Source organism: Biomphalaria glabrata, chromosome 15, assembly GCF_947242115.1.
Source record: "Biomphalaria glabrata chromosome 15, xgBioGlab47.1, whole genome shotgun sequence".
Classification (NCBI taxonomy): domain Eukaryota; kingdom Metazoa; phylum Mollusca; class Gastropoda; family Planorbidae; genus Biomphalaria; species Biomphalaria glabrata.
The window spans coordinates 24438836-24455315 of NC_074725.1; the positions used below are offsets into that span (position 1 = coordinate 24438836).

At 34.1% G+C, this 16480-nt stretch overlaps 1 protein-coding gene across 1 annotated transcript in view; it reads left to right on the forward strand.

Moving 5' to 3' along the window:
• The first annotated feature begins 1567 nt into the window (after positions 1–1567).
• Positions 1568–16480, forward strand: part of LOC106079152 (TSC22 domain family protein 2-like) — an 80610-nt gene continuing 65697 nt past the window's right edge. Inside the window, exons 1-2 of the mRNA XM_013240291.2 lie at positions 1568–3318; positions 7777–8604. Coding sequence (XP_013095745.2) covers positions 1856–3318; positions 7777–8604 — 2291 coding nt within the window. The 5' untranslated portion in view covers positions 1568–1855. The remainder of the gene's footprint in view (positions 3319–7776; positions 8605–16480) is intronic.

The following is a 16480-nucleotide window of genomic DNA, read 5'->3' on the forward strand; positions in this document are numbered from 1 at the left end:
TAAACAAAGCCTAGATCCATAAATACTTTAATAGTGTCGGACAACTTTATTATTTTTTTTGAGGGTCTTAAGTTTGTTTTAGGGCTACAATACATACGGTCTAAGTTAGTACCCAAGGAACATTTCTGCAAAGTTTTATCAAGATTGGTCAAGCGATTTTTATTTCTATTCCTAACATACATACATAGGCTACATACATACATACATACATACATACATACATACATACATACATGTACATACATACATACATACATATATACATACATACATACATACATACATACATACATACATACATACATACATACATACATACATACATACACACACACATGTCTTACTTTCTACTTTATAGTATAGATATTGAACGAGGAAACCGAAGTTCAACATGTACATGCATTTCCGCATGTAGGTATTATTTATTAAATTATTATTTCATTTGGGGGGGGGGGATAAAAAAGTTCCTTTGTAAAAAATAATATCGAACATTAATTTATTGAGGGCAAAATAGTCGCGCTTTAAGAAGTATAATAATTTTTAAACGAGATATTTTTTCTAAATGTATTTTGTATGTTTTCTTGTTTTTTTTTCTGATACATGTTTTATAGCTAAATGCTGATTATAAAAAAAAAATAAGTATATTTAATTAGTCTTATTATATTTCTATATATTGATATGTTAATTAAACAAAAAAAATTTCTGCAAAGATGGAAATCTTACCAACTACCAGAGGAAAGTATAAAATTGGCTACCAAGGCTACATGTATACAAAACAGATCTCCAAAGTATCTCATGTACGATGGAGATGCGTGTAACGAAATAATGATTGCAAAAGAACTATATGACTACTAGTCTTGACCTGACTCAGACGGAACTGGGGAATAGCCACAGCCACGCTCATGACCCAGCTGCTATTTCTATAGCAAAATGCCTTGACACCATGAAAAAAAAAGCGAGTACAGCAGAGGAGAAACCTGCCCAGATATATCGAATTTGTTTGGAACATCTGAGACCCGAAGAAAGGTCTTCTCTACCTTGTGAACATACCATCAAGCGAAACCTGAGAGGTATCAGAGAGGTATCAGAGAACTAGTCAATGTCCACGGGCCCCAGAGTATCTTACTGAACTAATTATAGACGGCCCATGGACTATGACTTTGGGGCCTGAGCCAAAACAGTTTTTAATTTTCGATAATGGGCCAGATACAGATAATCGGAGTTACCACTCAGCCACCGCGCGTCTTGTCTACGGATTTAGACTAATGCATTATTTCGGAAAAATACGTTCGATTAAATTACATTGTAAAAAATTTTGTAACAACGCTCAAAAGTCACTTTTATAAGATAATATTATAGAACCTCAATTTAATACGTGTCATAATGACATTCTTGAGGCCCGTTTCGGGTACCGGCCCACCGGGCATTTGCCCGAACGCCCGTATAGCAAGTCCGCCCCTGGTGACTAGTGTAGTAGTTTAAATCAGATTCTAAAATTAAGAGAAATTCCAATAGCTGGTCAAAGGTCATCAGACAAGGTTGCTTGAAAGGTCATGACGTAGTTTCCGTCCCAGTATGCATTGTTATGATGTCCGCCATTAGTCACTGGGCTAAACATTCATAGTAGTCTGGATATCTTGTTTTATGAATATTTTCTACATTTTTAATTATATCGTATTCAAAATGTAAGGAATTTAGAGAATTTTTACATACTTTTCATTTTTTTCATTGTTGATTGATATGGAGGTGAGTTTATTCGGTTTTTAAATCTTATTTCCTGGAACTAAATCTGCGATTTGTTTCTGGCCTGCTTTTTTTTTTTTTTTTTTTTGGTTCTCCAATTGCATTCGCAAGCATGGCAAGTAAAAAACATAACGACATTCAAGTATCTAATAGTAGTATTCACACAGAAGCTTTAAAGACACATTCTACGAATATTAATTCTTCAAAAATGGAGTCTGTCAATATAACTAACGTCACTAACGAGAATGACCGTAATTCTAATTTGAGTCCTTCGAAATCTGCTGATCCAGCCCGAAAGAAAACATTTAAAATAATAAGTGTAAAAAAAGGTGGGAGTGGCAGTGGAGACTTAGCAGGTGACAATGATGGAGACAGCATTGATGGATTGGATGAGAGTCAGACTGAAGATCTTAGTTCTGAGTTTTATGATAGTTCTAAAGCTACAGACCTTGATATGGATTTCCAAGATAATTTAATGCCTCTGACACCTGATGAAGTAACAAGCTCAACAACCATTGTTGTAAAAACAAAACCTGATCGCGATGCCCAGTCTCGCTTCAAAGTTGTTAAGATTGAAACTAAAGAGCCATTTCGACGTGGGAAATGGATTTGTTATGATTTTTTTGATACTGCTCCTGCTTCCTTAGTTGCAGTGGAGAAAAATGGTTCCAGAATAACAGATGAAAGTATTATAACTTCTGCACTCTCTGGGAACTTAAGTTCTTCGAGTTCTGTCCACTATCTACATGATGTAAATGATTCTTCCAGTAATATATATGTTTCACCTTTTGTACCTATTAGTCCTGCTGGAACAGATGGACAGGTTTTTCCTGATGTTTTTGTTCCAATTCAGCCTGCTCCAGCTAGTCAAGTATTAAATCAGTATGATGGTATTTCATCAGCTGAAGCTGTTGCCCCATTTATTGCTCAGCAGGTTTTTATGTCTATGGCGGGAGTACCAACATCCAGTACTTCTTTCTACAGCCTTGCACAGCCTGGTCACATGGCTATTATTCAGAGTTTGCCAACTACTAATGTATTTCCATATAATGCTCAGAATGGCCCATTACCTACTCTTTATCAAAATGGAATTTCTGGGCCAGCAACTTTGCCAGATTCTCTTATTGTTTCAAGTGGTACCATCCCTTCAGTGATTCCACCTGGTATAACATCAGTGCCTCCAGTAGCTGTAGCTGATGTTCCTGTCGTTAACCCAGAACAAAGTCAGGGATTTGTGGTGGTTGGAGGTGTAACTGTCCCTCATTCTCAGAGTCAAACACAAATTTCTGGTGTACCATTGGTTTCTCAAATATTACCACCAGTGAATGAAAGTTTGCAGGCTGGGGCTTCTGGACTGGTTAATGCAGCAAGTATCCCTCCATCAGGTACCACAGATGTAATGACAACCAGTGGCACTCTGGAAGTAGAACAAATGGGTTCTGGAATGGATGAAAGTACAGGAAGTATAAAGACTCTCCAAGGAGATCCAGAAGATCATCCACCTCAAGGATTAGAAGAAGCAGTCGAGACCATGTACAAAGGATTGGAAGGTGTTGAAGATGAGGTTGATGAAAGGTGAGTTTTTTAAATATATTTTTGAAAAATATAATTTGTAAACTTCTTTTTAAAGTGTTAAAAGACTTTCATATATATAGTATATATATATTAATGAAAATAAAGCATTAGCTAAGACTATCTTCGTTTTAAATATTATAATAAACAGTGCAAGAGAATCAGTTAGGGGTATATTAAGAATACTGTTTGCATTGAAGGATTTACCTTAGATTAATGTGCCCTAAGCATATCCTACCAAAGACGCGGTGCTGTCCATCTCCATGAAACTTTTGCTAACAGCAGAGAAAGTGGCATTTTCAAAATAAAAAAAAAATGGAAGAAAATTGATTGAATTGTCATGTAATATATTTATGTATGTATATGCAAGTTGGAAATGTATATGGCCCTTTGATTGAAAAAAGACTGCGTTACTTTCATCAAATGGATTTTTATAAAAGCAATATTTATGCAATATAATATATTGTATGAGTGTTTCTCCGGTACTGGTATCAAAAAGTGTCACATTAGGCCAAAAATTAAAGTGGAAGTTTTTGGTTTCATTTTAAGAGTATTCACTTTTTCAGCCAAAGTAATTTAAGAATGTACTCAATAGAAAATGAATTGGATACATAATTTCCTCTGCAGTGCTGGCAGTGCTGATGATTAAAGTACAACTAACTGTTAATTTGTTTGCTTTTTTAGAACAATTTGAATGTTTCTATTGAATTAAGCAGCTAGATAGAGAAATGGAAGTTTTTGAGCACTAATGTTATGTTTGCACTCAGTTTAAAAAAGGACACCATAGCACCTGTAACACTACTGGTAAAAGTTTTTTAAATAAAATTTTTTATAAGAAAATAGAATTTATGCTATACTTGCATCTAAGGCTATTATTTGCTGCAATATTTCAACAATAATTTAAGCATTTATTATAATATGACTATTATAGCACAAGATGTTGCGGGTGTTACAAAGGGACACCAATATGAAATATATAGAAGGTAGTTTTTTTTTGTTAAAATATGCTGAAATACAACTTTTTAAAATTTACCAATTATTCTTTTATTAGTGATTCACAAAATAGTTTTCTATAAGCACAAATGAATTACTGGGCCTTTGTGTGTGTGTCATCAACAATCCTTTAAAAATATAGTAGACATAACTGCCTTTAACAGGACTTAATCATAGACTAAAAGGTGCAGCTTTCTTACTTTCAATGTACCAAGAACAAGATTTAGAAGTAGATTTACATATAAATTTAAATATAGAGTAGATTTAAATCTACACTAGACCTATATCTAGATCAAGACTTGTTCAGTGTCCTGTGAAGCACCACAAACAATGATAAAACAATGAGGCTTACATTAACTTAGATTAAAAAATAGTATTCTAAGTATTCTAGATCAAACTTGAGAATAATAAGCTTAATTCATATTAAAATTCAAAACTTTGGTGAGAAAACAACTTATACCAGATTTCTGAGATTTTCTGGTATGATTCAACATTTTTTCTACTGCATTGTTTTGGGTGCTACAGTGAAAAAATGTGGGAAACCATGTCTATTTATTAATCACTATGTAGCCTTTTCTCAAGAAAATGGCACTAATTGTGTACTAAGCAGTATCAGAGATACAATATTAAGTAATTCCCATTACATTAATAAGTTTGTTTAAAATAGTCCTTTTTGTCAAGTGCGTTTGAGGTGCTTCATCTGGGACACCAAGACCTATTTTACTAAAATTATATAAATATAACTTTTTACAGTTTTAAAGAAAAATTACACTGTGTAAATTAATTATTGATGCTTTTAGTAACAGAAAGATGCTAGGAAGCAGAATGCTTTTACTTTATTTAAAATTGATAGAGGTTTATAATTCCAAGTCTAGTGGGACACCATGTGATGCACCTGTGACGCATTTTTTACAGCAACATCTTTAAATAAGTATTACCTAAGTAAATATAAAATAAAAAGATATAGGTAATGTAATAAGAGTATATTGTTAACCCATTTCAGCAAAAATGTCTGTTTAATAATTCTTGCTTTTAGTAGAATATTACTTTGACTTAACCCAGGTGTTTAGTGTTACATAAAAAGATGCCATTTTGTGCACTATTTCACATATTTTCTACAATTTAAAAATTCCACTATGCACCTTTCAAGCTCAAAATATCACAATTTATACATTAACCATTTCTAAGTGCAATGAAATGAAAATTATGACTTTTTTATTTGAATTTTTTGAGTTTTTAGTGAACCAATACCTATTTGTCATTAGTACTGGAGAAACACTCATATATATATTATTTATTACTAATAAATATGATCCCATTTCCCACTACTAATATGATTTAAAAAAAAAATATTTTTTAAATTTAACTTGTTATTAAAGGCACATATCCAGAAGGTTCAAGAACTATTAAAAGATGTAAAAGTACTACAAAAAATATTATAAATAAAAAAAAAATTAATTATAATGATTATAAAAAAGACAGGGTAATGCTTAGCTTACTATCTAGCTAAAGTGTAAAGATGTATATTTTGAAAAGTAAATTTAATAAAAGTATGATTCAATAGAAAGAAATTGCATTTTTATACTCAACATAATTTCCTTTTCTAAACTGATTTTCTTTAAATATAATATACAAGGCTTTTCCTCAAGTCCGAAGATTAGTAAGAAGTACAGTGTTTCATGTGGCTATGCAGTACCAGCTGCGACCTACATTTTGCCACATCCAGTCAGACATAGCCGATATCCGGAGGTTTCAATTTAGGTTCTCTTTTTGCCATCTACATCTGTCATTGGCATTGGATTTTCTTTTCGTCTCAATATGTATTTCATAAATAAATCCCACACATTTACTTTATCAAAAAATGACTTTGCCTAATTTAGTGAACCTTGAATGAATCAACAATGTTGATTTGGGTTTTGCAAATCTAAAATAAATTAAAATTATGAAATCCTTATATTCAGGATCTTCTTATCTATTGGGATTACTGTAGAGGACGTATATTTAAATGTTGATTGGGTGGGATGAGGGGGGTGACTAAGTGACTTGCGCTGAATTTTTTTATTAAAGCGAGGAGGAATCGGGCAGTACATTGACTTCACTCAAGATGACCGCAGACAAGTTTGGATGCAGTGGATGACCAGAGACTTTCTGTGTGTCTTGTCCTGCTCTAGAGTGCTCCACAGTGGTGTACTGGTCTGTCCGATTGTCTAGTTATTGTGATGTTTCGCACAGGCCACTAAGTTCAGACTTCACAAGCTAGATTTGACCAAAACCTTTGTGTACTGAGTGTCATGGACATGTCAGATACCCTCTACCAGGTTTAGCCGGCCAGTCCAAGCCATTTCTGGGGTGTTGACACTGTGCATGCTACAGGGAGCCACATGTGAGAGTATGGTACCAAGTGGGGACCAAGAGTGATTGTTGATACACTATTACAACCACAGAATTTGCATTATCCTGTTCTCAAATGATTTTTTATTATTACTACTAATGTGGATTTTGCACATCTTTGAGGCAGTAAAGGTATTTAATAAAGTATCCCAAGTAGATGGAATAAGCTCACCCAAATGTATTTTATTAGAGTGTTTCAGCACCAAGTGCTTTTACTTTCTCCTACATGCTGTTCATAATTCTAGGTCAAAATTAGAATATCAGTCTAGAGTCAGTGCTTGATAAGCCATTCTGCTACAACATGTCTTTTTTTTTTTTAAATATTTTTATACAGATTGTTAATTTGCAGTTACTATGTTTACCAAGCCTAAGAGGTTTTATTAAAAATTAGAATATTGCATAAATATTGAAATTTGTATATATGATTTGCTTTTTTTGAAGGATGGGTTTGAATTTACAAATAATGTCAGAATTGTTAACTGAATTTTTTAGTCCGTCCCAGTTCAAGCCTAGAAAGAATGTAACACTTGCATATATATAAGAAATCCTTTTACATACAAGAATAAAATAATACATATGTTTTTCTTTTAAAGTTTTTAAACATTTCATATCTTAAATCAGTTTTTTTTTTTATATATATATATACATTTTTTTTTTGCATGAAATATTGTCATTACTTTGCAATGTGCATTCATGTATTACAGTGTAAGAAAATCTAATAATAATGAAATTCAAAGATACCCTGGTTAATTCTAGTGCATGATTCAATGCTTCACTCCCAGAAATGTTTCATAACCCTAAATGTTAAAACATCTTCATGGAAAGAATTTTAAAATTGCCCTTGCATTAAGAATGTTTGTGTTCAATATATATCATTTTAATGTTATGTAAAATAATAATTGGCTAAGTTATTTTTATTATGCTTTTGAAAACCATTCTGTTTTTTTGTTGCATCATGTTTTATTGTTACTTAGTCGTTATTTATTAATATTTATCTATTCACCATAAGTTTTAAAAATCATTTTCCGTCTATTAAAAATATATTTTAGACAATGCACAAACATTTTAATTATTCAGGAGAACACACAGGCCAAGGACATGTCCTTCTAACATAAGACCAAGTGCACTTCCAAACATTTTGTCTTCCAAAAAAATTGGCTCACCTTCTTTTGGAAGGCAGAATTCACAGCACGGTTCTCGCAACTCGGAGTCCCCTTCATTTAACTGGCCAAGTGCTATACCATCCCATTTAGATTCCAGAAACTTGGATTCTCCCACCTTTAATTGGCAAGGCTCTTTGACCCACCCTCATGAGCCGCATAGCTTGGATTCTCCGTCTCATATGTGGCCCAATGTCATTCCCAGTTACCTTAACAGGCGCAACTTAGATTCTCCCTGTAATTTTTATTTTACACCTGTAGGAGCAAGGTCTCTTTGCTCATCCCCTGTACCACCTTCATTTATTGAGCACTTTGATCCCAATTATTCAATGACACCCGGTATGTTCCCACCATCTTCAACATCCTATTTTCCTTACATAGATCCTAATTCTCAAACAGGTTTTTCCCATTCTTCGGCTTTTGTACCTTTAAATCATAATGGTTCCTCTAGCATCAGTAATTTAACTTTGCCATCTGGGGTATTACCTGATCCTAAGCCGATGTCCTTTGATCATCCTGTTGTCCAATTACCTACTGTAAAGATAGATACTCCTGAGTCTCGATCCTCTCCGCAACCCTCTTTGTCCTCACCAACGCCCCAAAATAACTTAAACCCTGACAGAACAGCTTTCAAGTCTGCTGGAGCGAGTCATGGGAACAGGGCTGTTGTGGAAAAAGAGGACAAGATAAACGAACTCCTTGTCTCTGCCGTCCTCCCGTTGAAAGAGCACCCTGCAGAAGATGGGTATGTCCCACTTTGCTTGGTTTTTATCCCAAACCTTCTCATTTCATGGCTTGATTGCTTTTACATTTAAAAAAACATTATTCTTTGTGTGCTGACTGTTGTGATTCTTTTCACTTCAGCACTTTTTTGCTTTCTACAGAAAACTTCTTATCTTCATTCTGTCTAGTTATATAATCAGAAGTTCTAGCAGAGTGCAACTAACATAACGGAGTATTTGAGATGTTCCAATATGCGCATGCTATCTTTTTTTTTTTCACGTTAATGTATTTTCCAATGTTCCCCCATAAAGAAAGCATGGATTTATTAACAAAACATTGACAAAATAAATTCACGATATCTTCTACTTTAACATACAGGTGTGTGTCTCTTCATATTTCTGTATAGGCCATATATATTAGTACAGTTTCCCCTTGCAAAAATGTATACATACACATTTTGAAGGCTGGCTGTTTCGTTAAACCTATCATACTAAACAAGTACCGGTACCATTCGAGATCCCCGTAGTCACTAGACAATGAAGTAAATTAAGAAATTTCCTTTCATGATTTAACAATGCCAGTACTTGACCAGCGACCTTTACTTCTGCTTAACAAAGGTGTGGATATCCCAAATACAAGTGTCAGCGTCATATACGATGCAATATTGAAATCTTCACAAACTGTCAAAACAACAAAAATTACATTAAGCGGTGGAGGAGGTGGTGAGGGGGGTCAGGAAGATGTCTACATCAGAACGGGGGTTTAAGGCAAAAGTAGGACCTCGCCAACCCACTTGTTATGTATGTCATACGAATCATAAGTCTTAAAGCAAGAGTTTTGTTGCAGTTAATATTACATTGTCATTTGAAAATTGCTAATGTTTGGATAAATACGTTTACTAGTGTGTATACATTTTTGTTTTAAAAGTCCACATTTATTTTATGCGTGATTCTTTCCCATAACATTAATCATGCCTCCACAGTATTACTTACTTTTAAATTTGGTATTTTTTGGATAGCTAATGTAATCGGACTTATTAGAATTAAAATTATAATACGGATATATTTAAAAGTTGTTTCAATGCTGTCAGTTTTTATCATTATCTTTCGAATGACTTATGTAATCAAAAGCATACATTAGCATGAAAATTCCATTAATTGCATACCGTAATCCCAACATATTGCTTTGTATCCCAGATAACTTATCTTTTTGCAGTTACACACATAGCTTTATTGTGATTTAAGAGTAAATGATCTCGACAGCATACATTATATATACAACAGAATTGTAACTCTAAGCTAGTAACTTGTACCATTTAAAGATTTAAACGAACAAAAAATGTCATGGATTACACTTATGGCACCAAATATCTTCAACTTTGCAAACTCTTTTCACTCTATCCTTAGAAAATTATAATTCTATATAAAAAAAAAAAAGAATTACTTAAAACACTTAATTAGTTTATTTATATGCGCCACTCCCGTCATTGTATTTCAAAAATGCTCCTTTCCAAAACCTTTTTTTTTTATGATAATAATAGTTTTAGATTTTTAAAATGGTTTCTGAACTAATTGTATTAATAGTTGACTTTTTTTTTTTTAAATGTTTTAATTTACCATTAGTAGCTAGTTACGTTTGAAATATAATTGAATGAAATTTGTTCTATTTTTACCTATAACTAAAACTTTTTAAAACTTTCCCCCTCTAACTTCAATTACAAGAATTGTCATCTATTTGCATACGTTTTAGTATTTTTTTTTGTAACGTCCTCCAATAGACAATACAATTCATTTCTTTATAAAATCTTTTTAAATCTGGGTAAGTGATGTTTTGACAATTTCCTTTCTTTTTTCATCCAGTTCAAGTTTTTGCAAATAATATATTTCTTATTGGATCAAATGTGACAAGCCTGCACATCATTTAATTTAGACTATTTGACTAAGGAATGTAGACTAGAAGTAGACTAAGGAAAATAAAAATAAATAACCCATTCTGAACTTCATTCAGATTATTTAATATAAGTTACTTCCCTTTAATGTAAAACTTCAATTCTTGTTTATATCTTCAACCAATCAACATACAACGACCAGTACAAATACTATTTTCTGCCGATGTTTATTATGATGTCATGTGCATAACAATTATTACACAATTAAATCTAAAATCTTATAGATAAATAAACTATTGTGAATTAAAATAATTAATTTAAACACATATACACATAAGAAACAGGTATCATTCTTTTGAAAGATAATAATTCAATAACATGAATCTATGTTTATTACACATTTCAGTTCTATCGCTAAAAGTACTTCATCGGTATTCTTTCTCTTATCGTTTTTGAAAACGTTCACATAATATTTTTTTTTGGTTTAGTATATACTGTATATAATGTATTAGTGCTCCCCTTAAGGGGGTATAGCTGCTATTAGTTTTGTGTGGTCTTATCTGTCCATCCATCCTGTATAATCCCAAAAATTTGAAAAGATATTGAAAATCCGATATTATGATATTTTAGATATTGAAAAATTTCGGTGCAACGGCCTTTTTTAGCGGCCCCCGAAAGGGGAAAAGACGCTATTAGTTTTGTGCGAAATATCTGTCGGTCTGTCCGTCCGTCCCGTTTAGATGTCGTAAACTAGAAAAGATATTGAAAATCCGACATCACAATATTTTAGACCATTCAAAGTTCTGATGCAACGGCTACTTTTTTTTTCTGAAAGCGAAAAATCTAATTTTTAAAATCAGTTATGCAAGCAGTTTTTTTTAAAGAGAAAAGGCTAATTAGTATGCTTTATAAGTTAGACCTAATTTAAAACGAATAGTAATCTTATAAACTTCATTTTCCTAAATTTTTATTTATTGCGGACATTTTTTTAATTTGTTAATTTTTTTTTTTAGGATTCGAATAAGAGCCTGAGCCTTTTCAAAACAATTAGATCAATTATAACACATCAGTTAGGCCAGGGGATGCGCAGTGGCTGAGCGGTAAAGCGCTTGGCTTCCGAACCGGGGGTCCCGGGTTCGAATCCTGGTGATGACGGGATTTTCAACTTTGGAATCTTTGGGCGCCTCTGAGTCCACTCAGCTCTAATGGGTACCTGACATTAGTTGGGGAAAATTAAAGGCGGTTGGTCGTTGTGCTGGCTACATGACACCCTCGTTAACCGTAGGCCACAAAAACAGATGAACTTTACATCATCTGCCCTATAGACCACAAGGTCTAAAAGGGGAACTAGTTAGGCGCCAGGTTCACATCTAACTTTACATTCACTTTCACCTATCCTTTGATCTGCGGGGCACTACACAAGATCTATTAACCTTCTTTCTCCATTCTTATCTCTCATTTGTCTTTGATATAATTTCATTTGGATGTTCTTTATGAAAATATTGATGCCTGCCTGGATGGACCACTTCGGGGGCCGATTTTGAGTTTTTGTTTCCACAAACTGTCTTTTGTAACCTTGTTTTTTTTTTAAATTTGTAAAAATTAAATATGATTTGTAAAACTATTTACTATTGAAAGTGAACACTATAAGAGAGTATGTTATGATAAGGGAGCTGATTTTTATTGTGTACACGTATTTTCAAATCATTAATGCAATTTAACGGTTTTGTTCTTTTAAAAAATAATGCTATAAAAATATATATTAAAATGTCAAAGTTTTCCGTTATAAAAACTTTTTAAAAAACATCAAAGAAATTCTTAACTTTTGTTTTCAAAGAGAAAGATTGCATTTAGTATGTATGTAAGTCAAATATATTTTAAAACATCATATGATAAGCAGTGTTTAATACTACTGAAATAAAGTACGACGTTCGTCATAAAGAACTCCAAAGGGACACTTAACCAAATGGAAAGACTTTCAATGAGAGATTTTCCCTTTACAAAACCATCAATTAGATGGTTATTAAATAACATCAGTTAGGCCAGACTCACACTAAACCATATAACAAACCAGTTAATAGAATACATAGGAAAATTCACATGTTGTAGCATGTTAATAACATGTTATAACTATAACATCTGTATATCTCCGTACTCTTTGGTATCTTGTCGTCAGTCGGATTAACAATACAATAATATCGGCAACACTTTCGACACGCTAACGTCTCTTTTGAATGGACGAAGATAGGGGTTGTGGTTGTCGATAGTTTATAGTTCATAGCCTCTGGTATTCATGATGAAATTATTTAAACCTTCTTTTTTTTTTTTTGCGTGTCTGAGTGGACCACTTCGGGGGCCGATTCTGAGTACCGTATGTTTTACCACACAAACTATCTTTGTAACTTTTTTTTTAAACTTGTTTTTGTCTGTACACTATGTTAATTCGAAGAAGGTTTATGTTGTCCTTATCAAATGTTGGCACCTAAAGAGTATTTTTTAAAACTCTGTTATCTCGAGTACAAAAGATGTCAAAGTAAACAAAAGTATTCTAAAAACTGTATGCGTTGTATGACATTTCAAATAATGGGATTTTAAAAAAAAATACTACGGTCGGGGGAGAACTCGAGGTGCAGGGAGCCTATGTACATCCTGCCAGGTCGCAGTGCTATAGTTAAGTGACTGTTCAAATGGCTGCTGGAGTGTGCTGTCACTACTATGTTGTTATTTCATTTGGGAGAATTTTTTTTTCATGCACTTCTCCTGAAAATAGACTTTAGAACGTGACCTCTGCTGCACACATGTGTATATAAGTCTTTTAATGATTGTGGAATGTGTTGACTATCAAATACATCAACATCTACGAGGGAGCAAACATTTGACTCTCGCTGGGCTTGTTGAGTGTGTGCGTTACTCTATTTCGGCATTGGGACTAATCAACATCGGAGCTGGAGTTTGGACGGGAAGTAATCTTGTTTTTGATAGGTTTTCACAGATTTTTCACTATTTTAAGATATTCCTTTTTCTGTGTTTTCCCAACAAGTCCAATGCATGCAACTATGTGTATATTTCACACAATGGAGGTTGTTGGGAACGTTCCAACTTCAGCCTGATGTCAACAATACCATTGTTGGTTTTGTTGTGATTGTGATTTTTTTTTCGTCCTATTGAAAAACAAAAAATTAACTGAACCGGTTTGTGCAGCGTGTCATGCTGTTGATCCTTCTATTTGTGTGTTCACACTATTCATCGAGACGACTTCCAATATTTGGTTATCTACTAATCTAATAATAACTAGAGTTAGTTAGATTTAGTGATCTATCCTTTTCACTTGTTGGAGATTTTCGAATGAGATTAATTGCATTGCTTTGATTTAACTTAAAGGTGTAACCGTGATGAATTCTCGTGATAATGCTAAGTTTCGTAGTATTGTGGATTCAAGGGCTTTTGTGTCTGTAAACAAATCTCGGACAGGTATGTCGGAATCTAAATCTGCCACCTTAGACTCAATTGTGGAACACGAGGTCCTGCAGAAAGTCGAATCTGAAGATGCAGGCTCTAACTTGGTCAGAATAGAAAACCCTTCACGTAGGTTGAGTGTAGACTCCAACATCGCCCTACGTCGTATGCCTACTTTTGTAAGAACTTACAGAGAAGTGGAGTGGAAGCGTGTTAGCAAGTCATTTAAGTCTAGAAGAGCCTCTGAAGGATGCTTTACTTCGAACTTGTCTGGCAAGTTCGAGACTTTGGACAGAGACTATAGCCAAGATGCTGAAATTCATCAATATGTAAACGGAAAGCATATCATCCGAAAACGAGTACCGATATTTTTGTCTACAGAACGTCCTGGTTCAAGTCAACGTTATGCATCCGACGATTTGGTGCCTGTGACCAGTCCGGCCTGGAATGCCCGCGGAAAATGTTTAATTATAAAAAATCTTTCTAGTAAGCAATCGTCAGCCAATCTCCTATTCCCTCCCATTGACAATTATGCCGAGGAGAGCTCAGGACAAGACGATGACGATGAAGATGGAGACGATGATGAAGATGACAGTGAAGAGAGCACTGACTATAGTTCCCACTTCTCACAAGCATCTAATTCGCTTTCTTCTAGGTCGCCATCGCCCGTTGGGCTCTCTCTCCCTAGACAAATTAATATCCGATCTCCTAACTTGAGGCGTAAAGTCTTGAAGAATGCTCTTCACAAAAACGCACCATTAGCCGACAGTCTGAATGGAATTTTTAACAACGAAATTTCAGAATTTCAAGTTAAACCCGAAGAAAATACTGTGTACATTAAGAATGCCGACATAACCAGAGATGGTACTCAACAATTACATATAGCAGTTGACAACAACATGAATACGATAGACAAACGAGATTCACATTTAGTCATCTTGCCCAAGGATATGGGTGCGTCTGTTCACCTTAGAATACCAACTCCTTACAGTGTGCGCACTATAAATGTACCTACCAAATTGGGAAAAGACTTTATGTGTTTAAAAGCTAACTATCACCTAGGCTCGGATGAAATCGCCGTGGCTAGATGGCCGGTAGCTACGCCTTCTGCTGATTGTCTTTTGTTATGTAGCACTTTGATACCCAAATCCGGGGCGAAAGATTCCTCCACCAAACTTACGCCTGATACAAATTTTATAAAGAAGTATCCAGAGAGTGTAACCAGCAGGATATCTCCACGGCATGATACCGTTATCACAGAACCAGGAAACAAAGTAAACGTTAATAATTCTGAAACCGAGCACATACCTATGTACTCCCAATACCATATGTCAGCTCTACCTAAATCGGACTATGACAAGGCCTGTACCCAGATGAATCCGCGTCAATCTGTCAGTCTAAGCCATAGTAGAGAACCACCGCAGCCTAGAATTGAGAGTCCAAGTGAAAAATTCCAATCGCTAGCGGGGAAGTCTGCCATCTGGAACTTACTATTAGAATCACTTGTTACTTTAAGCGTTGCCTCAGATAAGCCATTGGCATGTCCCTTGACTACCGATAAGCCAAGGTAAGCCATATGATTGCTAATTCTTAGTTGTTTCACATTACAAACAATATGTTGCTTTTGCTTATATCCTTATAGTTTACAAGGGTTGCCACAATGTTTTGAATTTTGTTTTAGCCAAAAAATAATCTTAGAAAATAAAGAAAAATAGTATTTTTCATGAAAAAATAAAACCTTGAATTTCTCTATTATAGCTTTTTTTTTTTAAACCACCAAAAAAAAATGCCACTTAAGTTAAATTTAAATATTTGTGTTGTGAACTCCTGGCTTGGCTTTGATTTGACACATAAACGTACTTCTATCAATAATTCAAAGAGACGCCAGAGATGAATTAATGACAGAATATAATTTTAATAAAAGTAATCAGGATAACTAGTTGTAGACAACGCATCAAATGTTGACTATTACATATGCACAACTATGCAAACTGACTTCTATTGTACTTCTACGGCTAGACCAGAGGCCGGCAACCTTTTGAGTCGGAAGAGCCAAAAAGTACAATTTACAAAATGTCAACGTTTTTTAAAGAGCCACAATTTGTTTTCTTCTAAACAATAACTAGTACTCGCATAAATAAAGTTTTTTTATTTAAAAAAAACGAATCTATTTATTCGTAAGAAAAAATATCAATTTATCGTGTTTTTCACAGCAAATTAGATTATATATATATATAATATATATATATATATATTTATCATGGGAACAGATGAGAATATAGAGTTCAGGGAGCAGGAGTGATTCGTTGACTTTAACTACTTCCACTGGGATACTATCACTCTCTGGAGATTTTCTATTTTTCATGCAGTTAATTGCTTTTTTGAGGTCACTAAGGCTCGGAAGCTCATCCAGGCATTCCAGTACTGGAAGATCTGGTAGAGACGCCATGGCGACATCGTCTGTGTTGCATAGACATCGAGGTAGTGTTCTGTCCATCGTTCTAGCTGCTTGGTTTGATCTGTAATTTTTCTCGAGATTTGGATAGAAGGGGGG